The sequence below is a fragment of the Lichenostomus cassidix genome, chromosome 6, assembly GCF_008360975.1.
Source record: "Lichenostomus cassidix isolate B80296 chromosome 6, HeHo_3.0, whole genome shotgun sequence".
NCBI lineage: Eukaryota > Metazoa > Chordata > Aves > Passeriformes > Meliphagidae > Lichenostomus > Lichenostomus cassidix.
Window position 1 is genome coordinate 27,908,185 of NC_139487.1, and position 27,755 is coordinate 27,935,939.

The following is a 27,755-nucleotide window of genomic DNA, read 5'->3' on the forward strand; positions in this document are numbered from 1 at the left end:
CTGAGATTTGAGAAAGTGTAGCCATAATTTCCTTTACCAAGTTAATTCTTCCCTGAATTTGTATTATTTCAGGGGCATCTAGGTACCACTACCTTTTCTGTGAAAACTTCACCAGCACCCTCATTGAAAGCAAGAGTGCATAAAAGACATCTTGAAAAAACATGCCTTAAATTTTACATCTTCTGCTATCCTGAATTGTATGTATATATATTAGAAGATACTACCATTTTGTAGAAGAAAACAAGTAATTATCTCAAACAATTACACTGTCATTCACCAAAACTAAAAAAAAAATACTGTCCCAACATTTTCAAATATAGCTGAAACATCAGACTGAAAGACTAACTTAAGACTCTGAAATGGATTCTACAGAAATAATTTTAAGAAAAAAGCAGTGTGGAACAAGGTTGCACTTTTATTCAAGGCAGTAGATTTCTAACTTTAGAATTCTTCAAATATAAGAGTTGTGCTTTGGAAAACAGCAATATATCCCTTCCTGTATTTCAGAAAAGGAAGAGCTGTTAAAAAAAAGCACTACAATCTGAAGAGTGCATTGACTTATTAAGTCACGAGTCAGAAGAAAGCAACTCAAAAATCTCTTAAGGCCATGAAGCAGTTTCACAGTGAGACTGCTTGGCTGCCTTACTTACCTTTGTCACGAGGTGGGTCCTCAGGCAGGTCCACATCAAGCATGAGATCATCATCTTCAAGATCACATGAATCAAGATTATTCAAGATATCCTGCAAGAAAGGAAAAGTGAGATACAGCTGCTTCCATGATATTTCATTTACCCTACCATCATAAAAAGTTTTGTTACATTTTTTATTGTGCATACATCCAAAGTTATCAGCAGCCCTCTCTTCTCAGAGGTGAAGATCAGCCTTATTAGAGACCATCTATACAAAAAACAGTCATCACACCTGTGCTAATATGACACAGGAAAACCGCTAGATGAAACAAAGATGGATTAAAACATTTTTCTGCCTAATGCCTATGGAATATTCCAACAACTTTTTATTCATTAACAGCCTGCCTTCTTTGCAGCTGGAAGTATTTTGAAACTCAATTACTTTGCTCACTTAGAATTCAAAAACAGCTTTGTGAAGAGATGACGTTAGATCCCCTTATTTCAGCTCTCATATTATCATGAAATCATTGGAAGTGTGGGAAACCTATGTTATCTTGACTTTTTGGGACAACAAAGCTTAAAATACGTTATTGTGAGTACTAAACTCTGCTTCTTTTTGTCTTTCAGATTGTGGTTCATATAAAGTTGTTCCTAAAGGGACTAACAAACTATCACGTCATGTGTGTGTACTAATGGCACAAGAAAAATGCAATAAAGTGCTAGTGCTAAATGGAATTATACATATTAAATACAGTTAGTCAGGTATATTAAAAGCATTGTAGTGAGGGCAAGTCCAGTCAGTGTGAAAAAGACAAGAGATTGACCCCTCTTGCTTTAAGAATACCAAGAGGAGGAGAAACTGAGGAGGCCAAGGCTGTGGAACACCCAGCTCACAGCACAGTCAGACACTGCCAGCACTGGTGAACAGCCACAGCAGCCTGGGCAGACAACCCAGACACCCTTTCACTTCATTATTCAAAGGAAACCAAACTTACTAACACCAAGTGACTGTAACACAAAGCAGGTCTGAGGGAACTGCTATGGATATCCAGCTCCAACTCTTGAGGTCCCAGAAAAAGTCATATCTTTAAGGCCTGACAACAAACTCAGGCACTTCACATCAGCCTCTTCTCTAATAGCAGAAACACAGATTGTTCTTAGGTTTACCAGCTCCCCTAAAGGTGATGCCTGGCACTGATATTGACAAATTTACCAAACATTAAGTCAAGTAAGTGTCTTACACTTATTTTTCATAGTAACATGGTCATTACGTGAATACTTGCACACAGGCTATGAACACACCGCAAACCAATATTCCCCTTGCTGGCTCTCATTTGTTAGATTTGCTTTGTCACAGATGTAGAGGTGAAAAAGAAGAACATTAACAGGCATTTGTCTGAGTTGTTGCTCCAGCTGTTCTTCAGCAGCCTTCCTATGGCTCTCACAAAGGCTCTCACAAAGCACTACTGTTTTTTATTATATATGGTGACAAGAGCTAAGTATATTTTAAGATTTTTTGTGGGGGTTGTGACACAGAACATTAAACATCTTGCATTTCTGCAGGACAAGTTATTTGTTGACTTAGGAAGGAGAGCGTGAGATGAAAATAGTTAATATGCACTTTGTAAAACATGAGCAATATAAAGGGAAAGATGGAATACTTGAGACAAAACCACCTGTTTTCATCATATTTCAAAGTCCTATCTGAATTGCTTTGTTCACAAATGGCATCCTATGTATTTACAGGAAAAAAATAGGAAAACCTACGCAGCAAGGCACTGGGAATAATAATAAAACCAACTGCGGAAAAGCTTCACAAAAAATGGAAGCCATTTAAAGGAAACATAGATTTAATATTTGGGAGAACAAAATGCCTGTATATTTTCACTACTTTTGCCTTCATTTATTTACATATTTCCAGGAAGCAGAAGTATTTTAACATTAATTTTAATGCATATTTTTAAAATAAAAATCTGCAAAACACAGGCATGCTTGAGATGCAGTTCCAGTTTGTTAGTTGATAAATTGTTTCTATGCCATGCTTTCAGCTTCCAAATTAGTGTGAACAAGCATTATTTTCTTCTACTGCAAGAACTTTAACGAGCATGACAAATAAAATAGAAACAGTGGTCACAAACACAAAAGAAAGTGGAAAAGCTTTGCCACTACTGTGCAAATGCATTCAAAAATGTACAACATAAAAGCATAATATGCCACAGTGTTTACTAATAAACCCAGATAAGCCACCCTACTATATCTGAATCAGAACTTTGGAAGTCTAATGGTGTCAGAGCAGGTCAGTATTTGAGATTCCAGACATACTTTCCTGTCAACAGCACATTTCATTATGCTTCCCTAATTATACATTCTTCACCACGCTGAGGAAACTCCAAGAAAGGAAACTATGCTACAAAAAACCCCCACAACTGCAGATAGCAAGACTTTGTAATCACTGGGCCATGTGTGAATGCACTTTGAGCATTTCCCCCTGAGAGCTACTTGGGAAACATAATATACAAGTAGATGTCAGCAATGTCATACTGAAATAGCCATAAAATGAATTACAAGTTTCATCAGCATATTAGTGCATTAAAGAAACAATTTAGATACTTCCATTGTTATTCTTTCTACTGCATAAGGAAACTGTGGTTAATTACACGGGAATAACATAGTTAATAATGTGTGCTTAAAAGCAACTAGCACCATGAAGTGATTCTGGGCAATGAGCTCAAACAGAACAGGAAATAAAAAAATTCTTTTAAAGTATACCAGCCCCAACCCTATAGAGTATTGCATGTTTTGTTGTTTTTATTACTGATTTAGTGACTTAGGTCTTGCTTCTGATGAGGATGAATAAAGACCACAGCAGAAGATAGGCATGAGGAAAGGGAGAGAACTACAGGAGAATATGGCCAAAAAAGTCAAGTGAAGTGAAGCATTCAAGAAACTTACACAGAAACTCACGAAGCATCATTTCAGGTGCTTGAGGAATGAAAAAGGGAAGTGGCTTTTTAAAACAAACACAAAACAGACTGGGTAAATCAGTCATCTGAAGGGCAGCTAAAGGATAATTGCCAAAGTCAAACACAATTCAAGGCTGACAGAAGAAAGGAGGGAAACCCCCAGGGTCTTTTTCAATGCTATTTTCAGCATTTGACAACATCCGAGATAGTGATAAATAAAGAAATAGGAAGTCTCCAAAAAGGCAACATTATATAAGAACTGAACTCTTGAGTGAAGGCAGAAAACACAGACAGACAGAAAGCTGAACTCCTGAGTGAAGAACTGAACTGAACTCTTGAGTGAAGGCAGAAAACACAGACAGACAGAAAGCACATACTGTACTATAGGGGTGAAGAGGAAAATCCACTGTAAACAAAGTCCTTAAAACAGAGAAAACCACCCAGGGAAGAGGTGGGATAGAACTCTGCAGGTTACCAAAAACAAGATAGGAAGAGAGTTATTTTAAACACTTTACAAGTCACATTAAAGACAATTAAGCCAAATATCCAAACAAGTATTTTGTAATTTTGTCCATGCTCTGTACCAGAAGGCTGCTGTGACAACACATGTAACAAGAACATGGTTTTGAAAATACAAAACTTTTTTTTATTTAACTGTTAAATAGAACAGTCTTAAATAAAGATTTACTATTCTTGAAAACATTTTTATAGCAGCATTTTATGTTCCTGGGTTTACTGAAAGCCTATAGGAATTCAATATTAAGTTATTACATGCTGTATCTAAATCACCTATACTTGCTGGTTTTTTAGGTTTGGGTGGTTTTTTTTAAATATAAAACCAGACGTCAGACTGTGCAAAAATTCTGAAATTCAACAGCACAATGAAAGAAGAGAAAGAAAAAAAGCAGAAATATTAGCCATTCTGCTGAGACTTCACCAATTCATAAGCCAGAGCACTTTCAAACACACAGCCCAAGCCATACCTGGTGCCACCAGCAGCATTCCTTGACTGCCATCTAGCCTCCAGCAACGAGCCCACAAGGAAGGCTGAATAGGGAGAAGCATTGAAATCATCTTTCTAAAGAATTCCAGCAAAATTTAAGAAAATTTCCTGATTTTTTTAATAGGCTGGTGCTTTTAAGTAGAGAGTTTCCTGTTTACTTTTAAGCACAATCACAGAAAGTGGTCAGCAGTGAGCATAGTGACAGAGGAGGAGAAGCAGTCCTTCCTCCTCACTGCTTCCAGTCTGTTTGCAAAAAAAAAAGGCTATCAGAGGTTCAGCACTGCTTTGACAGTTTGCCTAACCAACAATGGAGCATTTTATGCTATTAGGCAATACATAATTGCTACAGCTACTCTTAACAGGCAGAAATAATTGTGAACGATTCTCACTCCACTGATTTGCACTTGTGTTAAACGTGCAATGTTTGGCTAAACGTTAAATACTGAGGTTTCAAATAATTCCCAGCTGAGAAAGGAGCCAAACAATAACCTCAGAGGAACAGCACAGGCATGGCTGTACCAGGAGCTGAGTTGTTTCCTCCGTGCAATGAGTTTTAATTCTACCCTAGCGAGACTTTTGGAGTAACCTGAATATGACACATTACACAGCCTTAATGTGTTCTATTCTTACACAGCCAGCTTAATATACTTGTTTCTAATTTAAACCAAAACAATCCTCAAATACCTCCTAACTACTTTGGGGTGATTCTATTTTGACCAATCCCTACAAGAACTGCTAACAACACAGGAAGGATTCCCTCACTTAACTGCACTGCTGCAAAAGTGTATTTATGCCACATAATTCTGAAACATTTTAACAGCATGAACCAAGAGTACAAAACCTAAGAACCAGCTTGCATGTGGATATGCAGTTACCAACTCATACAGAAAACGACCCTTACAAGCCTAGGAAATAAAAGAAGTGCTAACTTCCACCACTGTTTGCTCTCCTATTTCACACACCACCACAGCAGCTGCCACACTCTCTCCCTCTCTCCAGCACACAAATCCAAAGGCATAATTAATGGACACCATGAACAGAACATGAGTGAGTGCAAGTGCAGTTGCCTCACTTGGTTTTACCAGCCACAACAGCATGAGACGATTGACTGTGTCAGCTGTGGAGGAAGCAGGTCTCGAAGGCATATAAGCTTTCCCATCCCAAAGGATAAAAGGTAATTTGCCATAAAAGGTTGTTCACAAAATGTCATGCCTCTCAAACCAGTATCACAAGAGGTTTGTGAACTGTAATACAGTCATATAACCTCTCAATAGTGTTTGACAGCAGGGACACTGCATCATGGAGGACAGACAGAAGTGCCATCTCATTAAGCAATTCAGTTTCTCTCTATCTCCCCTTGCTGTAACAGTTAAGCTCTGAAGATAAAGACTGGAGCAGAGGTGGGGCAGTAGATGGTGGCTATTTTCACTCTAAAATCACAGTCTGCACTTTGATGACATTTCCCTTCTCTGCCATGAGCAGAAAACTGCCTGCCAGCAAGCTCCACCAAAGGAATGGCTGAGGAGCTGACAGAACACACTGAAATGAGTTTGTGCTCTTAGTTCTATATTGACAAGCAAAAATACAGACTGAGTTTTTCATAGCAGCTGCAGTTTTCTACTAAAAACTTAACTGTGGACATGTTAATCAAGGATGCTCTCCCATTGTTTTAGTATGTTTACAAATATTACCTGTTCATAATGAAGATTAACAGCAAAAAAGGTGACACTGACTTTTGAGACTTTGAAATCACAACCAAGCAGTCTAATGGTTTTCCAAAATAAATTATTAGGCATAAGTTCCTTAGAAATGAAGAACATGAAAAGCAAATGCCACAGATATCTATACTTGTATTACTGGAAAAATGAAGACTGTGAGGTTACAACAGTACCATTCAGGCAAGACAGAATAATTTTCATCAGATTCTGGAACATGACATGAAGGTGCTGGGACAAAAGAGCCTGGAACTTGGACATGAACTTAGCAGCTTAAACAGCGGTTACTAACTACAGCAACTTCCACTAAAGCAGCTTCCAATGAAAACCAGCTTTCCAGGCTGACACCTGTATTAGACTCCAACCCCAGAATCACAATGTACCTGAGCAGGAAGTTTGACCACAGAAATGGCAGCTTACCAGATAATGTATTTCCAAGAAATCCTTCTGCATTCCAAGTCAAAATTGGCACATTGTTTGCCATTTACTAGAATGCATCAGTAAAAGCTAAAATCTCACAGAGGATTCCCTTTGCTACTGTGATACCTCTTGCCAAGAGAAATATTGGCCTAACCCAAAAGTCAGGCTTTCAGGCAAAGAAGTGTGAAGCACCAATGAATTGTTCAGTTTGTCCTACAGGACAGGGTTTCTTTGGTGATGAAGGCAAATAATGAAAATTCTCTGAGCAGAAGCAGAAAACAGAACTCCACGTTGCCATTCCACATTAGTGATGCTTTGTTTTCTCTATCCAAGACAGGTGTTCTCCACTATGCTGGGCACTGAGGGAAGGAGGGACAATACAAAATTGCAAAGTATCTGATATAAGTACATAATAAGATTCCCTAAGACCAGGACGATTTTACTTTATTAAATAATGATACCTCAAGAATAATTCCTTCTCCCTCTTTTCAACCTCACACCCTCACACTGCACCTCCAGTAGTGTCATCAGTTCTCACTGTACCACATTCACCAGCAAAAAAAAAAAAAATTAAAAAATCTCTAACCACAAGCAAAACAGGAAGTGTGTATTTTTTAATGTTTTAATGAATTTTAGTCAAATTGGCACTGACTGAGGGGAAACCATCCTTTGGTGAAAGGCATAGAAAAATCTCAGACCCTTCTGGAAGAAGTGCTTAACTGAAGTACACATATTACTTTTACAAAGCATCACGGGAACACAAAATGCAACTAATTCTCTGTATTAACTTCACCTTTTTTATTCTAAGAAAGGAGGAAATGCAGTAAGTCAACACTGTTCATCTGAGTACAGCCTGTCAAGAAATATGTGCCTTTTTAATGCTGCTCTCTGCTTTGAGAAAGATCTTCATTGTTCTTTGCAAGATGAAAAGAGAAAAAAGAAATTTCAATGGATTCATTAAATGAAAGGCTTTTAATGTGTGCTTCTAGCAACTAGCTTGCACCTGAAGGACTCATTTCACTACTCTTTTAGAAAGTTATAGCAAAAAAAGGAAAGTTTGTGTTGAGAGAAGATTACATACTTTTACATAACCTTAACCTTACTTGCTCTTCTATTTTCATTACAACTGTAACCAAACATCCCAAAATTTAAAAAGCCCAGCTTCTCACAGAACAAGAACTAGTGTTTTGGTATTAACCTGCTGAAAAGAAATTTCAGCCAAAGAAAGGGAGATCTGTAGAACACAATAGCAAGAACACTTTGCTGTAAGGAATTAATATATTAGAACTACACACATTGTAAGTCTGAATTCACATTAATAAATCACTCATTTGACAAATCAAACTGGCAATTAAAACCTTAGTATAAAGTCATTTTGAGAAGTGAATGATTACAAAAATTAAGATAATTAACACTAAATTACTTGTAAATAACTACAGAAAGAAATTAATGACTGAACTAAACACTTCTATTTCAGCAAGTTTGATTTCTCTAACAAGTAGAGCATATTTCACTGAGTACCAATGCTCCAGGAACCAGAAAGCATTCTGCCCAGGCTCAAAAATTAATTAAAAACTGCCCTTTCCCAAGTTCCAGTCACAAAAGGGAAAAAATACAACAAAGAACAACAACAAACAAAATCTTACAAAAATTGCCCAGAAGAAGAGAAAAATGTAACTACTTCACACTCCAGCTAAAATTCTGGCCATGTGTCAAACTGATCCATTCCAATGAGATCCAGATTTCATCCCAAGTGCAATTAAATTCTCAGCAAAGCAGTTAAAACCCATCTGTCTCTTCAAGCCAGATTTCAATTATTCCATAATCCTACATCCTTATAATTACATTGATGCTCACTCTGCGTATAGCCAAAAATACTGGCTTTATCTACTTCAGGAAAAATTAACACAGCACAAAGATTCACGATGGTACTGGAGCCTACAGGGAAAAGGGGGCAGAGGACTCGATCTGATAGTACAGGGAACACTGAAAGTTTCCTATCCAAACCTATCTGCCCAAATGAAATTGGCTTTAAAAGAAATGAAAAAAAACCCGAACTAAATCACACCACAACAACTTGTTCTCTAGAGAATATTCCAGAAAGAAGCCAAAACTAATGGAATGTTTTCAGTTTTAATTTTTACTTCTTGCAGACTTTGAGCACTTGTATATTGTAGCATCTTTAAATTTTATCATTTTTCCAGTGCCTAGAAATTTGAAAGTAGTTCAGTACTTAGAAAGTTAACCAAGTGATTTGTTGACTTCAAAACTGGAAATGGAACAACAATAGGGATAATGGTTTTAGTTATTTTCTGTCATGCAATTAGACAAAAATATTTTCATCCTGACAAAAACCCCACACATTTCCTACCAAGTTCTAAGTTCCTACAGCATCACCTTATAATATTACCTAGATTTGTATGACTCTTAAACCTCCAAGACTGGATTGAACATTTTCTCCATAGCTGTTCACTCACTCAGTGAAGAACAGGACTGTCCTGCAGGAGGCCAAATTTATTTCATTCTTTGCTCCCATGTCTTTATAACCAAAAATAGCAAAGACATTGGCTTTTCTGCTCCTCAAAAAGGAACAAGAAGCTTCAGGGGTGAGCAAGTTCCTTCTGTTGCCTTCCTATACTGGTTTTCCTCTCTGAAGCCCAGTTAAAATCCCCTTTGCAAAAGCTGCCCTTTCAAAGATGGTCCAAACACTCCTAGTTCAAGATATCCCAACAGGAGCTGCACTGCCATCTATGGAAAAGCTCAGGAAAAGCATTTAGCATTTAATATTTGTTGATACTAAGGAGGACACAGCTCAAAAGACTAACAAAACAGCAGCAGGATGGAAATTAGGAAGAAACAGGCAAATTGTGCACTAAACATGACCAATTACTCACCACATAGTTCCCTGAATTGCTGCTCAGCTACATTGCTTCTACTCACCCCAGCCTGATGCCATGGGAGCTCCAGAACCAACTACAGCTTTGGTGACTGCCCTGGAAATGCTAAATCCAAGGGGCAGGCAGGCTGGCTTTAGCCCAAGCACTCCAAATTCTTAAATCTGACTCTCATCAATTGGATTTTGACACAGATATGAACTGCTTTTAACTCAGAACACTAGAGGATAGAAACTGCATCATTTGATCACGTATCTCCCAGCAATCAAAACATCTGACATGCTGACTAATCACAATAATTATTCTCAATGCCTTCACTTTTTTGTCTTTATACTCCTTGCTTGCAGAGGAAAGGAAAAACATGGAACAAAAGCTTACAGCAACCTACTCAAGAACATAATTTTTCAGAAATAATGAAAAACTGTATCAGAAATTCTTCTGCGTCTTCAGATTACATATGATCTTTGTTTAATCTTTATGCTAAATAAATCAAATACATCATAATTTCTACCAAAACCAACAAGTACAGGGAGAAAAAAAACCAAAAAAATCCCACTACTAAAGGGATATTCAACACTTCAGAGCTACATTTTCCCCCTCAAAACCCAAGCTGACTCAAAATACATTTCTGCCTTATAAAAACAAAACGTGATATTGATGCTTTTCTCATTCAGATAAGTCACAGTAAACACTGAAATTCTGGAAAAGCACTGACCAGATAAAAGTCAAAATGGGTGGAAACAACACATGACTTTCTAGAATCAACATCAAGTCTTACAATTGCCTCCTTTCTCCACTTCCTCAAAAACTAGTACATACATTCTTCCATTATTAAGCACTCTCTAAAAACTATTCACTTTCAATAAAGGAAGAAATAAACCAAAACAGTGAACAAGAGTATCAAAGGCTTCTAATGTACCTCTGCTCCACATGGCTTACCACAGCTTCTGTTGATCAGAACACTGATTCAGTATCAACTCACACATGCACAAATGAATGCATGGGGTAACATGTATCAAAACCTAGATATATAGTCTGAAGGAAGTAAAAGAAGTGTCTTCCCTTTGTTTGTTATGTCTCAGAGTATGTATCAAAATATCCATATTTAAAACTTGCAAAGGACAAAGTTTAAAAACTTCCCCCTTTTTCTGGCATGTACATGTGTCTGGGGACAAGGGTGTTTGTTTTTGCAGTGGCCTATTAAACTTGGGTTTGCCCTATAAACATCAATAAAGCTAAAACACTCATACTACAAAAGTCTCCAACTGCTTTTTTCAAGCTGGCCACAACTGCCACAAAAAGTTAAAAACCATTGCTAAACCCTTCCAAGTACTAGATCTCAACATCATAATTTAAGACAGAGAACAAGCAATACCACAAGCAGCTGAAAATATATCAGGAATTCATATTTAGTGACACATAAAGAACATAATTACATATCTGTGCCCAAGTTTGAAAGAAGTATGTACATTACTAAATTGGCAGTGGTGACACGGTTTCTAGCACGCCTTAAACACACGAAGCATGACACATTGATTATACCAAATCTGTTTTGTTAGGTGTTCTGATTGTTAAAATCACGTTAATAAAATCCAAGTTGCTTAATTCAAAAGTCTGTGCACATCAAGAAATATGAACCAGACAGACAGACAGAGAGAATTTTCTTCAGGCCCCCTGAAATCCCAAGGTTGGCTCCCTGATCTCACATGGAGGATCACAGTATAGCAACAACTCTCCATCCACCCCTTACATCAAATGATGCTTCTTGCAGATCAGTTTGAGTTTAGCAACAAGAAAAAGATTGTGCTACATCTTGTGTTTCCCACTGGAGATGTACAAAGAGCCCTGCTATAGTGAGCTACAGCCAAGCCTCCACCTCAGAGATTCTGTGCTTGAATGAACGGGGAAATCAAAAATCAGCATCAGCTCATAGAGCCCTATGAGCACACAGTACAAAAACAAGAAATTCAAGAAACCACACAGGCGATAGCTATTTTCTGGCTTTTTCACTCCTGTGTTTAGAGATTAGTAGGAGGTATTGAACCTACCCTTTGCAGAAATCAAATCCCATCATTCTCTGTGATCACTACTATGAGACTGCATAAGGAGGAAGCTTTTTTGTCCTTAGACAAAATAGGAATAGATTAAGGAAAGAAAAAATGTGTGCAAACAGCCCAATAAAGGTCATCTGTCCAGAAACAAGACTTCCTAAACAAGAAGTTTCCCAAAGCCATCACCAACAGAGGAAAGAAATAGCAAATTTTTTAAAAAGCATTTCTATTTAAAAAATATACTTAACAAGCAATAAACTCCACACTGTAATTATTCAAGTAATGCACATAAATACATACGATGCTGTTCATTTCCGAAGAGTCGTAACTTCCACACGGATGGACACTTCCTATGGGCTCCAGCCCTTCTTCATCCCACATGTATGTGCCGTCAGAGCTGTCAGAGGGAGAGAGCTCAAAAGAGGAGCCAGCTCTGTAGTTCATCTCTGAAGAGATGACATTCTCAGTAGTGTGCTTTGTGCTTTCACTGTTGTCATCCACTGCTTAAAGAAAACGGCAATAGTTAACATTCCAAAAACAAGCCAATATTCAAAAAATAACTGTTAAATGCCCATTACTGGTGTGCTAACTTTGCTGGAGTTGTATTTTAACAGAATTATCTGAAAGCTTTCTACAGTATTGCTCCCTCATCCTAGAAGGGGGAAAATTCAAGCTGGTTTGGCAGCTACAGCTAAGGAATCTTCCATCCTACATCTTTTCTAACCTTTTAGCCTGCCCTAATTCACCCACCATGGAAACTGCCTCCTAGAAATCTGCATCTCTTTAACATATTAGAAGGTGGGTCCAAAAATACATCCTTTGGATCAGGTCTTTTAATGCAACATCTCTCAAACAAGCTTTTATCAGGAGTAGCCCATCAAAAACTTGAAAATATGGCTTTCAAAAGCATCTTTTTTTGTCTTCAACTTATTTTTAAAAAAATAATATGCATCAGAAAAAAACAAAAAACCAGTAACAATCCTATTATAATTGAACTCCTTTAATTACATACCCTACACTTATTTCCACTACTTAGAAGCAGTTACAGCTGTTCTCTGCCTACAGAGGTGGCAGGAGCAGGAGATGAAATTTTCTTAAAATATCACCAACCCAGAAAATGAATGGCAAAGCAAGGATATGAGGAATCCCACCACCACAGGTTGTTGTTACCACAGGTAACCTTCATTATTATCACAAAGAGCTCTTCAAAGTAGTGCTTGGGAAAAAATTATTATGCAGAAAAGGCATATGCAAACAAATATGCCAGCATAAAGTTCCATTCTAAAACAATTCACAAGCAATGGGCAACTACATCAAATAACTTCATTACTGTTACAGAATTGCAATTTTAGGTGCTAAATCAAAAACAGAACATAAAAAAGGTTATTTACCAGACACATTTATATCAAGCCAGTCATCAGCATTACAGCAAGATCCTCCACCTTCCTTGAGAGATGTGAACGGCTCGATGGACTTTCTACTCCCCTGCTCTAATTCCTGAAGGCAGCTCTCCTTCTGCTGGATTTGTACAGTTCTGTTTGCATCATCTATATCTATGAAATCATCACTGAAGTCTTCACTCAAATCATTTTTCTCAGAGGATGACAAAGAAGATATAGATATTTCATCTCCATCATCGCTCATACACATGACTTTTGAGCCATGTTTTCCCAGACTTTCGTGCAGGCCCTCACCAGGTTCTGCTCTCTGAGCACTGCTCTCCAGAATACTGTGTTTGTCAACGGCTCTGTTGATGTTGGCTGAAATCTCCGCGTTCTCCACCATGCGCGCATCCGGAGCTGCGCTCTTGCTGCCATCCACAAGGGTGTTCCCAGCAAATCGCTGCCTGCTAGGCTTGAGCAGAGAAGGCCGACTCAATCTGTATCCATAGGAAGGTGCTGACCCAGATCCATTTGACAGTGGGGGTTTCTTAGAACAAGGAGCTGCCATACCCGAGTACGGTCTGCTAAATCCATACTTCATCGGCTCATTTCCATTGGGCACATCCAACTGACATGCATTTCTTGACAGCAGAGTAGACCTCTGAGACGTCCTGGCAGCGAGATTTTGACTATGATAAGGCCTTGTAAGATCCACAGCTTTATTAAAGGAATGTGACCTGGTTAGAGATGTAGCGGGAAGGAAAGAATTCTGAATGGAATGTGAAAAACTTTGTGATCTTACCATTTTGTCACAGGAAAAAGCCTTGCTATTGTCTGTAGATTGTGCCAGGCTTTCTCCTGAACTTGTCCTTGTGGCACTGGAATTAGCTCTAGGTCTCTGCAAACCTACCACCGGCCGATTTCCATAAAATCCATTCAAATTTGATCTTGGAGCATTGAGTCCGGAGTATGTCCTTCCTGACAGGGTACCTTTGGTGAATTTAGCTGAACTAGAGAGTCCAGGTACAGACTTTGGGTTTAACTCCTCAGTAGAAGATACAAACATATTGGTTTGCTTTGCTGCTTTTGACGCAACCGAAGCAATATTGTTCAAACCCACCCTGAGCTCATCGTTGCCCAATGCTCTTTGAGATTGAGGATACTTCTCAGAATCAATTAATTTTTCATTAGAGTTGCGTTTAGAGTTGGCCTCTCTCCCACTCTGGTCCTTGAGCTGATATTTATTTGACTTTTTCCAGTTGAAAGCAAAGGAAGACATTCCAACAGTGCCATTGTGCTTGCCGAAATTTTTGCCACCATTACTCCCTGCTAAGTTAATGGCTGTCCCGTTTGGCATAGGTTGCAAAACACTCCCTAAAGTTTTCGTTCCATATTTCGGTAGCCTGGAAACCAAGGATGTCCTGGTTTGATTTTTTTCTTCCATGGGCTATTGGGTACATTGGTCCTTAAAGGGTGCTTGATTCTATGAAAGAAAAGTAAAATAAAACAACATTAAACCTGAATCAAGCACACATTAAACAACACAGTCTTCTATACATTTGAATCATACATGCTTTTTACATTCCTGTGCCTAACTCCACCATGCCGATAAAAAGTAACCCAGACACAATCTTGTGAACTCCAGAGTTCCAGCAGTTATTTGGCACTAAAATGTTCTTCAGATCACAGCTCCCTCCCCCAGCTTTCATTCTCTACATAAACTGTCTTTTTTTTTTTTACCTTCTGAAATCTACAACATAAACTTAAAAGAGGGTTGGATTTATTGTTGGTTTTCTTTTTTCATTTACCCATTTTTAGCAACAAACTTAACTGTAACACAGTTGGAAAGTTAAGCTAGAAACTTAAGATTCAGTATTTAAAAAAACCTACAAATATAGCACAAACCTGTGGTCAGCAAAGTAAACCTGCAGAAACTCTAATGTAATATCTGACTAAAGGCTAATTTTTTGAGATTTTTTTTCAGTTTCCCCAATGTCTACAATACAGGAAATAACCACTCATCATCCATCTCGCCACAACAGTTTTTTTCCCAGACCTTACTGATATCCCCAAATCAAGATTAACATTCTTAGTCATTGTTTCCTCCTTGTTGGAAACTGTAGTCTATTTTGGAAATCATCTTACTCATGTACAAGACCAGAAGTACAGAGCAACAGTTGCATAAGGTCAGTGTTAGTAAGCGAATTCAAAAGTTCTGCTTATTCAAAGTACAGAAAATATGTTGTGTAACCACAGCAAGCAACACCTTAAAGTGAGTCACTCCCCAGGCTGCAAGACCTCACTAAGAAACACTTTAGATAAAATCGAAGTGGTGTTAAATTCATGCAAAGTGAAATACCCTTAGGACTTTGCCAGTGAATAGGATGCCCCAGAGCAGTACTTCTGGAAGCAGATCTACATTACAAAGCCAGAAAGAGAAAGGTACTGGAGACAGGGCATTTAGGGGCTCCTAACTTGTGAAAACATCAGAACCTACATTCTACAACTGGCTTGTGCATTTCCATTTTGAAATACACAAATCCCGACTACCCAAATACTCAGTGAATTCTTGCACACCTGAGACATAAGCCTCACCCAGGTGTACAAAGAGGGACACAAGTATTTCCCCCCAGCAAGGGCAGAACATTTAATTCACCATGTATGATACCTGCCTGCATGTGGATTGAAGACTACTGGTAGACTTCTTGCCTACAGTGTACCTGCATACCTTGCACAGGGAAATATCATCATGCTTTAATAGCAACATCAAAGATATTTACTTTATGTCAACTACACACAATAAAGTACACCTTTCCTTTTAACAAGTCCATGAATAAAAAATGGCCTTTAACATCCTGATGAATTCATTCCCAGCAAGCATCATACTGCAGATCCCTCAGAAGATAACCCAACTCTAAAGAAAAGGCAAGTCTTGTGAAGAAATCTTCCAAATTGAAAAAGTTAAATTAGAAAGCTGCTAATTTAACTTTCATGCTTTATGGATAATTCCCTTTTCACATCTGTCTACCATCTCTTAGGTGACTGCAAAATTTAAATTAGGCCATTTAATTAGATTACTTTAATCCTTCACCAAGTGCTGCAAATTTAACTTGAAAAGAAGACCTTTCAGTTCTCTAGGAACGGCTTTTGCTCATTTATCCTTGATGAGGCAAAGACAACACATTATCTTCAAGAAAACTATACTGATAGCTTAGAATACTTCAGATAATTAAATTAAAAGACAATACTTGTCTGTATTTTATTAGCTACTTAACTTTAACTAATGTGCCACCTTCCCAAGTCCAGGTTACATTTGTTTCATTGAAATACAATGTCATAAAAAAACCCACTAAATCTTAACAACATCATGTCTGGCAGATGTTTCCCAGAAAATGGGGAATTTTCTTAATAAATTCTCTAAAATATCCCTAATCTTTACATATGTTTACTAGGAAAGATTACACTATCCTAAGAATGAAACTTCTTTATCAAGTAGCACCGTACGTAGAAGTTAGAGTATGATTTCTGTATCTGATTAGATTCAGGTTCAATACAATTTAAATTGCAGCCTGCTGTACTATAAAGAAACTCAAAGTATTTTTAGACTTAAGTAACCTATGGATTTTTCAAAAACTGACATTTGGGCAAACAAGTTTTATATTCTTTGCCTTGGGAAATATATTATCTAGTGCACACAAGCCTAATCGGGAATTAAGCTAATTATAAAGAGCCTAGCCTTACATAATGATCCAGGGAAAAGGAGTTAAAATCCACAGACCCTCTCTGAAGTATAATCTGAATTAACTGAAAAGCTGCTACATCCTTACCTTCAAGGATATTCAAGATCCTGGTGATAAGCAAAAGGATATTAATTCTCACCCTCCTTGATACTTTCTCTACAGGATTATTTACACCTCGACAAAATCCTGCATTGTTTCAATTGGCAAGCACAGTATTTACTCTAATTTCATTCACAGTTTGTTTCCTCACCACCAGGAAGACAGTTTCCTATCTATTATTAGCTTCTCAGCAAAGTCCAGCTTTGCATTTGAGACTCCACCCTACAGAAGACAGTTCAAAGATTCATACATTTGAAAGCTTAAGCACCTTAAAACATTGCCCCCAGGAAACAAACAGCATTTTCCCGTTCCAGATTCCTGAGTGGGACCAAATTCCCCTCCTATTGTCACAGCAGTGTGGAATACCCAGCTGATGGATGAAACACATCTGACAGACTGGTGACAGGGCAGAGCAATTCCCCTCGGCAGATCTATCGCCATGCCAGCAGTTTCAGACCCGTGGTTCATTCATTCACAGGAATTCAAGTGCACGTGGTTTTCAACTCTGTCCTGTGCACAGCTTATAAAACCACCTCTTACACCTCTGGGTTTTAACACCACAGCTTCTCTTTATTTATCTGCTTTTCTACTCAGGACCAATAGTATGCAGATCTTTTCACCACTGATTTGTGATGAAACAAGCACAACTTAAGAACAATTTTTCTTGAGTATGTAATTAAAAATGCATTAGAGCAGTTATGTGAAAACATCTTATCCACCAGTGTAGGGAGGTATTTAACGTCAGCAGGGAAAAATCTGGGAGGTCCCTGCAAGAGAAGCAGCAAAAAGCTTCCTTAGAACACCCTTAAGAACATTGCAAGATGGGCAGCATGGCTGCAAGTCAATTTTCAGCTTTAAGAGGACCATGGGAGCTTAACAGAATGGAAGAAACTGCGAGATCCAGCTGGCAAACACCTGCTCTGAGCATGACAAGACCAGGGGAACTAAAGATCATGAGGAAACTGTGTATGCTGTATGAATTCAAATTAATCAGAATGCAACTAGAAATTGCGGTGGCTTCAAGATTGAACTTTGAGTATTTACAACTTTTTGTGTTGTTTACTCTGCACTGGTTTCAATTCAGTCAAAAGCACCACCTTCTCTCCCCTCCAAGATCCAGCAGGATTTATCAGCTCTGCAGCAAAATTCTCCAAGCCTGCCTTCCTTGTCCTGTCTTCCATTTCTTCAAAATACCTGTTCTTGACTCCATTCCCAATGCTTCATGAAAGCATCCAAAGATTTCAGACTTTCTCCCTTTCCTATATCCAAACTGCCACAATTAACACCAGCTTCCTCGTCATTCTGCCTTCTGAAGGTACCACAGTCAGGAAAGCATAGCAAGAAATTCCAAGACAGTGAGTGACTATTGTTCCATTTCTCTGAAATCACCTTGCCTTTCTGTGTCCCAAGTTATGAGATTCTGTTTTCAGATCTGAAGGCAGCTTAGAGAGAAATCCTTTTCTGTTCTTCCTCCCTCAGACTTCAGAGGTTCTACACACTTGTAAGCATTGATTTATCAAACACCAGTTACCCAAGCTGCTCCTGTGCAGAATTCTACTGTCAAAACACACTAGGTCTGAGAGCATGAGCAGAACATGATAATGAATAGAGATAAAGGGAGAAGAAAGCAAGAAATACGTCATAACGTGATTGGAGTTTCTGTATTTCTAACAGTGAGCAGTATCTTGAGTCAATACAGCAGAAAATATGACGTCCCTTGCCATCTCTAAAAGTATTCTTGTTATTCTTCAGAATTCTTAGTGTTTAATAAAGCAAGAGGACATAAGCACCTAGTGGAGAAGAAGAAATGGGGAAATGCAGCTCTGTTTTGTAGAAGAAAACTACCACAATACTTCCAGAATCAAAAACTCGCTTCGCATCCCTCAGGGCCACACTCAATTCAGTCTGCCATTAATGCTATTGACACAGAGTATCAGGCACCTCAAGGAAACAAATAAGGGCTAAGTGCTATCTGCCCAGACATGAAGGCTTTGCAATTGCTTGCCCACTTGCGCTTTTTCATATTAGTAAAACAGAAACTACACATTTTAACGCCCAGATTTTTACATCAAATATTACCAAAACATTGAAACAAAACAGAGTATGAGTTATTGTAAGCCCTTTCAGATTTTATTGAGAAAACATCATGCAAATTTTACCTACAAGAAAGACCTTTGATAAACACCTGTTTCTCAAACAAGTAAAGCTACCCTTATTTTTGGCATTCTTACACACTAATAAGTGAAAGGCAGTCAAGGTCCAGATGTTCAGCCAGCTTTAGCCAGGAGCAGCTTCAGCACAAAGAAAAGAAGATGGAAGAGGATAACTGGGGTTACAGACATATTATTCCAAGTAAAAGAGAATATCAGGGTCTGTGAAAAAGAAGAAAGACTTGACAGTGCAATTTGATGTTCCTGCTAAGTGTTAATGCAAGTTATCATGGTTTGTTCATAAATGAGACATGAACTGCAATGACAGTTACTCTTTCCTGCATTAGTGCTAACAGCCTGACCGTGGTCACAGACAGAGGTCAACTAGAAATTAGAATAAAGTAGTGGAGAGGCAAAACTCCTCTCTGAAGCTGCTATTCATCTGATGCATCCTCTTGGAGGAAGTCATCAATTCCTTTCTTCAGCAGATCTTGTTAAACCCGGCCAAGCAATGCCAAGTCTGTACCTGCAGATATAAACACCAGGCAGTCCCTGCACAACCCATTCCAAAACACAAGACCCAGAACACAGCAGCTTTCACTGGACAGCCAAAGAACGCAAGGCCCCAATAATAAAAGCACAACATTAAGTGTGTTGACCCCAAGAACACAGCAAGGGGTGGGAGGGACACACTGCAATATATCAGAAATTAACATACTCATGACCAATACATCTGGCTCCAATGCAGAAACACCCCTGGCTAGAAGGAATTTAATTACATGGATTACTTCACTTATATTATGCAAGGAACAGCCTCTGTGACCTAAACCAATCCAAGACATTCAACCTCAGGGATCAAGTCAAGCTTCTTCAGTAGGGCTGTTTAATAACTCTTAAACTGCAAAACATGCATAGCTTTCCACATCTCTGTTGGAGAAACAGAGAATTTTTAAATTGTTACCAAATTTGCAGGGATAACAAAGAGAAAGGGGAAAAACCAAAGTAAGAAAAGACAGACAGACAGACTGCTTTGCCTTAGTTCTAATGCCCTGTCACCTAAAGACAAAGTCACACAGCTACAAAGAAGCCAAAATCTGTTAATCATTCACCAGCACCACCTCCCAAGCTCTCCCCAAAAAAACCCCAAACAAACATGTTATGACTACAAAGCACATTTTTATCTAGGTTCCTATGCTGCCTTAACACTGCCTTGCATTTAGCAAGATTCCTGTCCTGGAAGATAAGCCATAATTGTGTATATGCTTGTGTGTGAGTACATAAATTTTGGAAAGACTCTCCTCTTTCCCATCAGAGTCTTTTTACCAAGGTTTCTCAAACAGGTAAAGTTTTGGCATTCTTACATGACTAATAAAGAGGCAAGAAATCAGAAACCTGCCTTTTTGAAGAGTTTTAATGTGGCATCACTGCTTACATCATAAAGGCGAATTAAATTTTATGCTGTGGCTAAGACTGACTGAAAAATCAATCAATTGTAGTCAAGAATTAAAGCTTCCTACGAGTAAAATGTTAGATCTCGATCTCTCCTTAAAAAATTTTGTAATTATGTCAGCATCAAAGCAACTGACAGCACAGAGAGGCCACTGCTTTTGCTGATGGTGTTAGTCCTTCAGCAACAGCATTTCACATTGGTAATTTAATCTGTCTTGTAAGAATAAATCCAGAAAGACTGCATCTGTCTCAAAAGCAATGTCCTACTGAAAATCAGTAGGAATTACCTGCTATTCCCTGGTAAATATTTCACTTAAATACAAAGGAGCTACCCTTTTTCCTCAGCACTATCCCTTGTCACCAAGTGATTCAAACACACCATTCCCATCTCTAACTCTTCTAGGAAAGATTTACTTCAGCACTGACTCAGTAACAAACTCAAAGAGTTGGTTACCAGTTACTGTTTTCCACTTCTTACATAGAAATGCATGTTAGTAGTAATTCTACTTCTGATAGTTATGCATGTTACATGGAGCAGGATATTCCTGCTGATAAGAACAGGCAGTCTGGAAGCCAAGTGAAACTTGGTACACAACTAATTATAATTGGAAATACCCCTTTTCAGACTGCCATGTTGTCCATCCTACTCCTCTAGTTTGTTTATTCAACTGATGCATGTTCTCCATGTAAAAACACTGAGCTGTCTTGAGCTACAACACCCTTAAAGTAGCACAAACAGATATTTTTCAATATGTATGTTGCAATGATTAAATAATGACTAATAACAGAAACAATACTTCCTGTCTCAACTGCTGATGAACAGTTTTTCTATGTTGGTATCTTAAGATTAAGAATTTCCATGGGTTTAAATCTTCAATGAGGCTGTGCTTTCCACCAATATATAAGTTGCTTTTTTCCATCCTCCAGCCACATACATTCATTCCTTCTCCTGATGCCTGAGTAAGAATTCTAGTTATAGGTTAAGCTGAATGGCAAGCAGAGATAATTAGAAGACACTGCATGTAATTCATAGACTCACTGGTACTGGGATATCTTCAATAAGCCTGAAGAGACATGTGATAGCTGAGCAAGATTAGACAAGATGAGAAGCAGAAAGAAGACAGAAAAAAATTAGTTCTGAGATTTTCTTTTCTACATACTGCCAATGCTATTTCAACATAGTTCAGTTTTTCACAGATCATGGTCATGAGACAAGAACATGTCAGCACATTGCCACATATCAAAAAAAAACCCATATTGTTAAGTCAGCCACTGCTGGATTAAAAAAAAAAAACTAGAAAATGGACAAAGAAAATCCTTAACACTGCTATCATCAAAGACAGACAGTGAATCCTGGATAAGCTGGAAATACTACATAAATCATGGTATTTCACTGTATTTGGATCATGGCACTTCAATGCCCAGTCCAATTCTCCATATAGCTCTGCCAGTCAATTTTATTTTAGAGGTGAGGAATACAAAAATCTCATTATCTCCTGTGGTTGCCTTAAAATAAAAATGCACCAGGGAAGGGATGATCAGGGCAAACACATAAGGTGACTTCCTCAACCTTCAACTGCTTTCAATTCATAGAATTTCTTAAATTTGATGCAGTTTGTTTAGGAACCCTCCACAGATCTCTATTTTGTGTCCACTATTTTATGTAACCTGTCCTTGAGCCTCCATACTTTTTCCATCCTTGACTTCCTTAAGCAAGGAGTTCCAGGACCCCAATAACAATTCTTTCAAGGTTATTTCCTTGTCTTGGACAGATTCCCAAGGAAAACTACTAAAACTACTTGCAAACTCCCTTTATTGTCAAAAGGGGGCATTGATTTCTGCTCTCCTTGCTACCAAACATACCAGTTTGTTTCATATCTATGTGTTTTCAAGATGATACTGTATTATTTGAAGTTTGACTTGTCTTCAACATCCACCCTTAATCAAAAATACTGCAAAAATACAGTGGTGTATTATAGCTTTCAGCTGAAACTTGCTTATTAGTAAACCACATCTTCAAAGTATCACTTTCTTGCTACTGAGTTTCATTTCATCAGTGCTGGACTCAATAGAGCTTCTGTCTACAGTTCCACTGCTACAAATCAGTTCCCAGTCTCAAACCTAAACTCTCTAAAAATGTTTGAGTACCAAACAACTTTGCAAGTATGCCATAACATAACAAACACCAACATGTTTTCAACAACAGACTGGCAGCCTCCAGTATTTTAATATGTGTTTTGTTTCCTACCAGTTTTCTGAAACACCAACAGCTATATCGGAATGTACTTATCAAGGTCAGTTTCCTACAATGTGGAAGACACAGCTATTTGTTTTATCAGCAGAGGTTTGCAACTGAAGAGGAAATAAAAAAGATTCTCCGAGAAACTGAGACCTAACTTCAGTTACCAGTGGCAGTCTGTCACAGGATCAGTTTCAGAGTTAGTTATCTATGTTGTATTTTACTCAAATTTACAGGAAGGTGATACATAGTTTCTTTCATTTAATCAAGATCTCAAGGTAGTCACAGTAAAGCTATACTCATACAAATTACCACTTCAGAAAGCTTTCATTATTAAAAGATTTACACAGAGAAGATTTTTTTCTGTTTTCAACTCTGTTTACTGATGGGCAAGGCTATACACGCTGACAGATTGTGCTTCTCTCCTCAAGTCTGCTACCAATAGCAGCAGCCTGGGCCTTGCCAAGTTTCTACCTATGTAAGTTTGCCTTACTGAGATGAAGGTGACTCAAAAGCCATAGCATCCCTCAACTCACCAAAAACACGTATCAACATGGCTATGCAATAATTTTAACATATAAGATCAGAAAAAAAATGCATTTAAGTAAAGTCGATCTTTAAAACAAGTTACAAAAAGAACATGAATTGAAGTATCATCCAAACCTACACTGTAGTGATAAAATCTGCTCCTCCCTAGAAGGAATTTTGGAATCTCCAGCCTAAAGTAGACCTGGTATTATTGAGTCAAGAGAAGCTGGGACACTCAGTTCTCCCTGGATGCTTCCCTTGTGCTGTGTGTGTCACAAGCCATCTGGGCAGATTAGCCTAAAAGCACAGAATTTTCTGGCTTCAAGGAAGAAATGCAGAAATTATTTGCAATTTAAGGGTTATTCCTGATCCATAAGTTGTTCAGCCACCTCATCAAAGTACATCCTAATCATCCATTTCCTCTGGCTAAGAAGCCAAGCCTCCTTGCAGTGAGAACATTGCCAGCATTGCCAGTACTTCTTCAATAAAAGCCATTAAAATGCACTCTGCAGAGCAGGACCTCAACTCAGCACAAAGTGCTCATGAGAAACCCAACAATCTGCAGTGAAAAACACATTTTAGCAAGAACTTGTGACACCAGCTCCTCATGTGACCAGGGATAAGCAAAAACCACCACCCTGAGGAGACTTTCTTCAATTCCTATAAGATATTGTCAGCAGAACTGCTACAGCTGAATCCTCCTTTTAGAGCAGAGAGTGGCTACTGAGCAAAGTCCACATCTCTGCAAATCCAGCTACTTTTGATTAAGGAGGAAACAACCTTCTCAGAATGTCTTCCAAAATGCACCTACTTGGTGCAGTTTACCAGTGAGCTGGCATGTGTGTCTCAGAGCTATGAAGAAATGCAAAGACCCTTCCTGATGAGCCAAACTCCAACTCTGGGAGAATTATTTAATGCTGTTGGGATTTTACTGTAACACACATGTGTGCAAGTATCCAGAGATTTACATAATCTGTTTTTATTGCTCCAATTGAAATACAATACAGGATTTTAAACCTAATTATCAAAAGTACCACCAGTATTTTGATCTCCTTAGCATCCCTGTTGGCATGGAACTTAACCCTGGCTGAAAGCTTCTAATTAGGAAGATGGTGCTGCTGTTTACAGCGAATGGTGGCTAAAAGAGAACACTACAACTCTAACATATATTTTATCATATTACTTCCTGTTATCTTAAATTCCTTCGTCTCTTCTCCATTTTGAGAGATTCACACTTTCTAACAATTTCAGGCAAGCAGTGTTCATCTCAAGATTGATGGCATGATGGCTTTTTACCCAGAGCCCATGCCAACATCTCCACTAACTGGTTTATTCCAAATAACCAATCCCTCTTAAAGTATGATCAGGTCCAAAAGTAATGGATTTTACTCCAATGAGCTTTTACATGAACAGTTCCATTAAACGGGATTACTCATTAGTATAACAATACATTAAATGAGATCATTATGTTAATTGAGACTATTTCTACAGTTTCAACAGCTTTACAGTTAAAAGACAATACTGGGCAGTTTCTGGAGCCCAACCATTGGTAGTTCTATAATGAAAAGCACTATCCATGAGCAGAAATTAAACCTCAACTTTAAAAACAACTTTTCTACTCTAAGTTGTATATTTACATATATCCTTGGTTGACGTTTAGGCAGCTGGTTATTATTCATGTTCCATTTGTTAGGCCATCACCTCTTCAGCTTGGAGGCATGCACTTCAAAATGGGCTCACAGAATTTAGTTATGTGATCATTACATACATGAGGAAAAAATTTAGCCAATTTCATTATCAGCAAACAATGTAAATATTTATTGTCTCACGCTAACCATAGAGTTCGGTATGTTTCTCCAGAAGAGAAATATTTACTAAAATCTCAGTGAATATGTATTCTCAATTATAAAAATGTAACAGAATGAGAACTCAGATCTAACTTCATTTCACTTTTAATATCTTCGTAACAGAAATTTCTGTTCTGCACCAAATCAAAGCCTGCAGAACAAGAACAAACCTGCGACAAACATGAAGTACTAACCCTCCAAGTTGCACCAATTCCCCTGAAAGTGCTTCACGTCTTTACACAGCATACCAGATGGAGTATCAGATCGACAATCCTTACCTTAACTTGCTGTCTGGCCTGGATACTAACGCTCTGCTACAGGATAAAGTTCCCATGCAGTTTTGCTTTCTTAAACGGAAGATAAACAGCTCGACCTCCTCCAGCTCAAAGTTAAAGCCTGAGGTTGTCTACGTTTCATTGTGTGCCAAAGTACATTTGACAGCAGGCTCTGGGTGACGAAAGCAAAGTCTCAGTGACATTAAAGTGAAATCACCACAACATAAAGAACATCCCTTTGGTAAAAATCTCGACAGATCACTGCTAAACTAGAAATGCCATTATCATTCTTTTCCACCGTTACTATATTCTTTTAAAAACTGTTGTCTTTGACCAAGCACACGCTGGGTGCTTTGCCTCGTGCCCTTTTCGGAGGTACCAACCCCAGAGATACGAAACCTCACGCCAGGAGCCCTCAGCGGCCGGGGCTCGCAGCACTGCTCCCAACGCACCCGCAGGTGCGCCTCCCCAAACCCCGAACCGAAGGACGCACCGCAGAGCCGGCACCGGGGCATCCCAGCGCCGGGGCATCCCAGCGCCGGGCCCGCCGGGCCAGCCTGCCCCGAGCCCGGGCAGGGCGGGCGGCTGCCCGTGACATTCAGCCGGCGCGGAGGTGAGCGCTGCGCTGCCCGGGGACGCGCAGCAGGGAGGCCGCCCCGCCCCGCCCGCCTGGCCGCCCTTCCCCGGCCTCCCGCGGCCCGCCGGCCGCCGCTGCCGCAGCATCCCCGGCCGAGCGCCGACCCCCGCCCCGGCGCAGGGCGGCGGCGCAGGCAGGAGCGCAGCGGCCGCTCCCCGCCGGCAGACAGCCCCGCACGAGTGGGCCGGGGCGGCGCGGGGGTGGCGGCGCGGGCGCCCCGCACTCACCGCCGGACGGCGCGGGCCGCTGTCGCCTCCTGGGGCAGGGCCGCTCCGTGCCCTCGGGTCCCGCCGGCCGCCCCGCCCGGCCCGGCCCGGCCCGGCCCGCGCAGGGAGGGGCGGAGGGCGGGAACACGCAGCCGCCCCGCGCCCCTCGGCCCGCCCTGACGTCAGCGCGCCCGCCCCGCCCTGCCCATGGCGGCGGCTCGGCTGGAGGCATCGCCCCGTGGCACCCGCAGCCCTCAGCGGCCTCTTTTCCCTCACCTCCCCGGCAGCACCCGGCCCAGCCTGGCCCAGCGCGGCCGCCGCAGCCCGGCCGTGTCACACCGTCATGCCGGGAGGACAGGGCCCGCGGCCGCCTCAGCCAGCCCGCCCCGGCAATCATCGAGCCCGCTGGCACTACCAAGGGCAAATGGGAGTTGTTAAAAGCGCTGCAGGAGTGGCCTTGCGGGTGTGCCGGCCCTGCGGCATGGGAGGATAGAAGCATCATCGTCAGGGTTGGAAGAGACCTTTAAGATCAGCCGGTGCAGCCATCCGCCCAGCACTGCGACTGCAGCCACCTAACGCTAAACCTTCACCCAGCGCCAGATCCTGACGACTCTGAAATACCTCCAGGGATGGTGGCCGTGCCACCTCTCTGGACAGCCTATTCCAATGCCCACCCACCCAAATAAAATGAAGAAATTGTCTTCTGGTATCTAATCAGAATCTCCCGTGTAAGACCATTTCCTCCTGTCCTCTCTCTGCAGACACGGCAGAAGAAACGAGCTCACCTCAGTGCTGCCTGCTGTCAGCGAGTTGCTCAGAGCAATGAAGTCCACACATCCTCCTCGAGGCTAAACGGCCCCAGCTGTCCCTCATACGTTTTCTAAACCTTTCCCAAGCCTTGTTGTCCCTCTCTGGACACACTGCAGCCCCTCAATGTCCTTCGTAAGGGAGCCAGAGCTGAAGGCAGCACATCAGCAGCGCCCAGCACAGCGGTTGGGATGGTCCCTGCCCTGGTGCTGCTGCCCACCCTGCAGCAGGGAGCACTCACAGGGAAAGGCCTCATTGCTGGCCCAGCTACACAAAAAGCCTGAAGGATTTGCAGTCACCCACTGGAGACCAGGCTTTCTCCAGCCTGGTGCTCACAGAACCAACTGAGAGTTTAATTTCCTCAGGTTTTCTGCCTGTACTAGGAATTAGAAGGCACTGACAGAAGTTTCAGGAAGTTCCTTGCCAGTGAGGTGGATCAGGATTGTTTCACTGAGTCACTACTTACACCTTAGTGCTCTGCCTTGAGCCTTGTGTTTTTGCATCTCCCATGGTTTGGGACCTTAGTGCTCATGTTGTCACAGCATTTCAGCATCTCTATTGCTATGCTTCCACATCAGGTGTTCAAAATTTCTTTTCTTTTAAAATTCGATGGCAATTTTTCTAAGCTTTTGCCTGCCTGCTTCACCAGGCCTCCCAGAGGGAGGAAGCCGTGTGGTAGCCTCAGGCTGTGTTTGTGCAGGAATAAAACCAACACCCTGTA

General features: G+C 40.2%; 1 protein-coding gene across 6 annotated transcripts in view; it reads right to left on the minus strand.

Annotated features, from left to right (window-relative positions):
- The window catches only part of CCSER2 (coiled-coil serine rich protein 2), a 59,236-nt gene extending 32,850 nt beyond the window's left edge, over nucleotides 1-26,386 (minus strand). For 3 of the 6 annotated variants that reach the window (XM_085064186.1, XM_085064191.1, XM_085064190.1), the window contains exons 1-4: nucleotides 26,249-26,386; nucleotides 13,067-14,540; nucleotides 11,976-12,178; nucleotides 651-741 (exon numbers count right to left, since the gene is read on the minus strand). In XM_085064186.1, the coding sequence (XP_084920312.1) occupies nucleotides 651-741; nucleotides 11,976-12,178; nucleotides 13,067-14,501 (1,729 nt within the window). In that variant the 5' untranslated portion in view covers nucleotides 14,502-14,540; nucleotides 26,249-26,386. Of the gene's footprint in view, nucleotides 1-650; nucleotides 742-11,975; nucleotides 12,179-13,066; nucleotides 14,541-25,387; nucleotides 25,557-25,836; nucleotides 25,987-26,248 lie in introns of those variants that run through there. The other 3 variants (XM_085064187.1, XM_085064188.1, XM_085064189.1) reach the window with 3 other exon arrangements.
- Nucleotides 26,387-27,755: the final 1,369 nt, after the last annotated feature.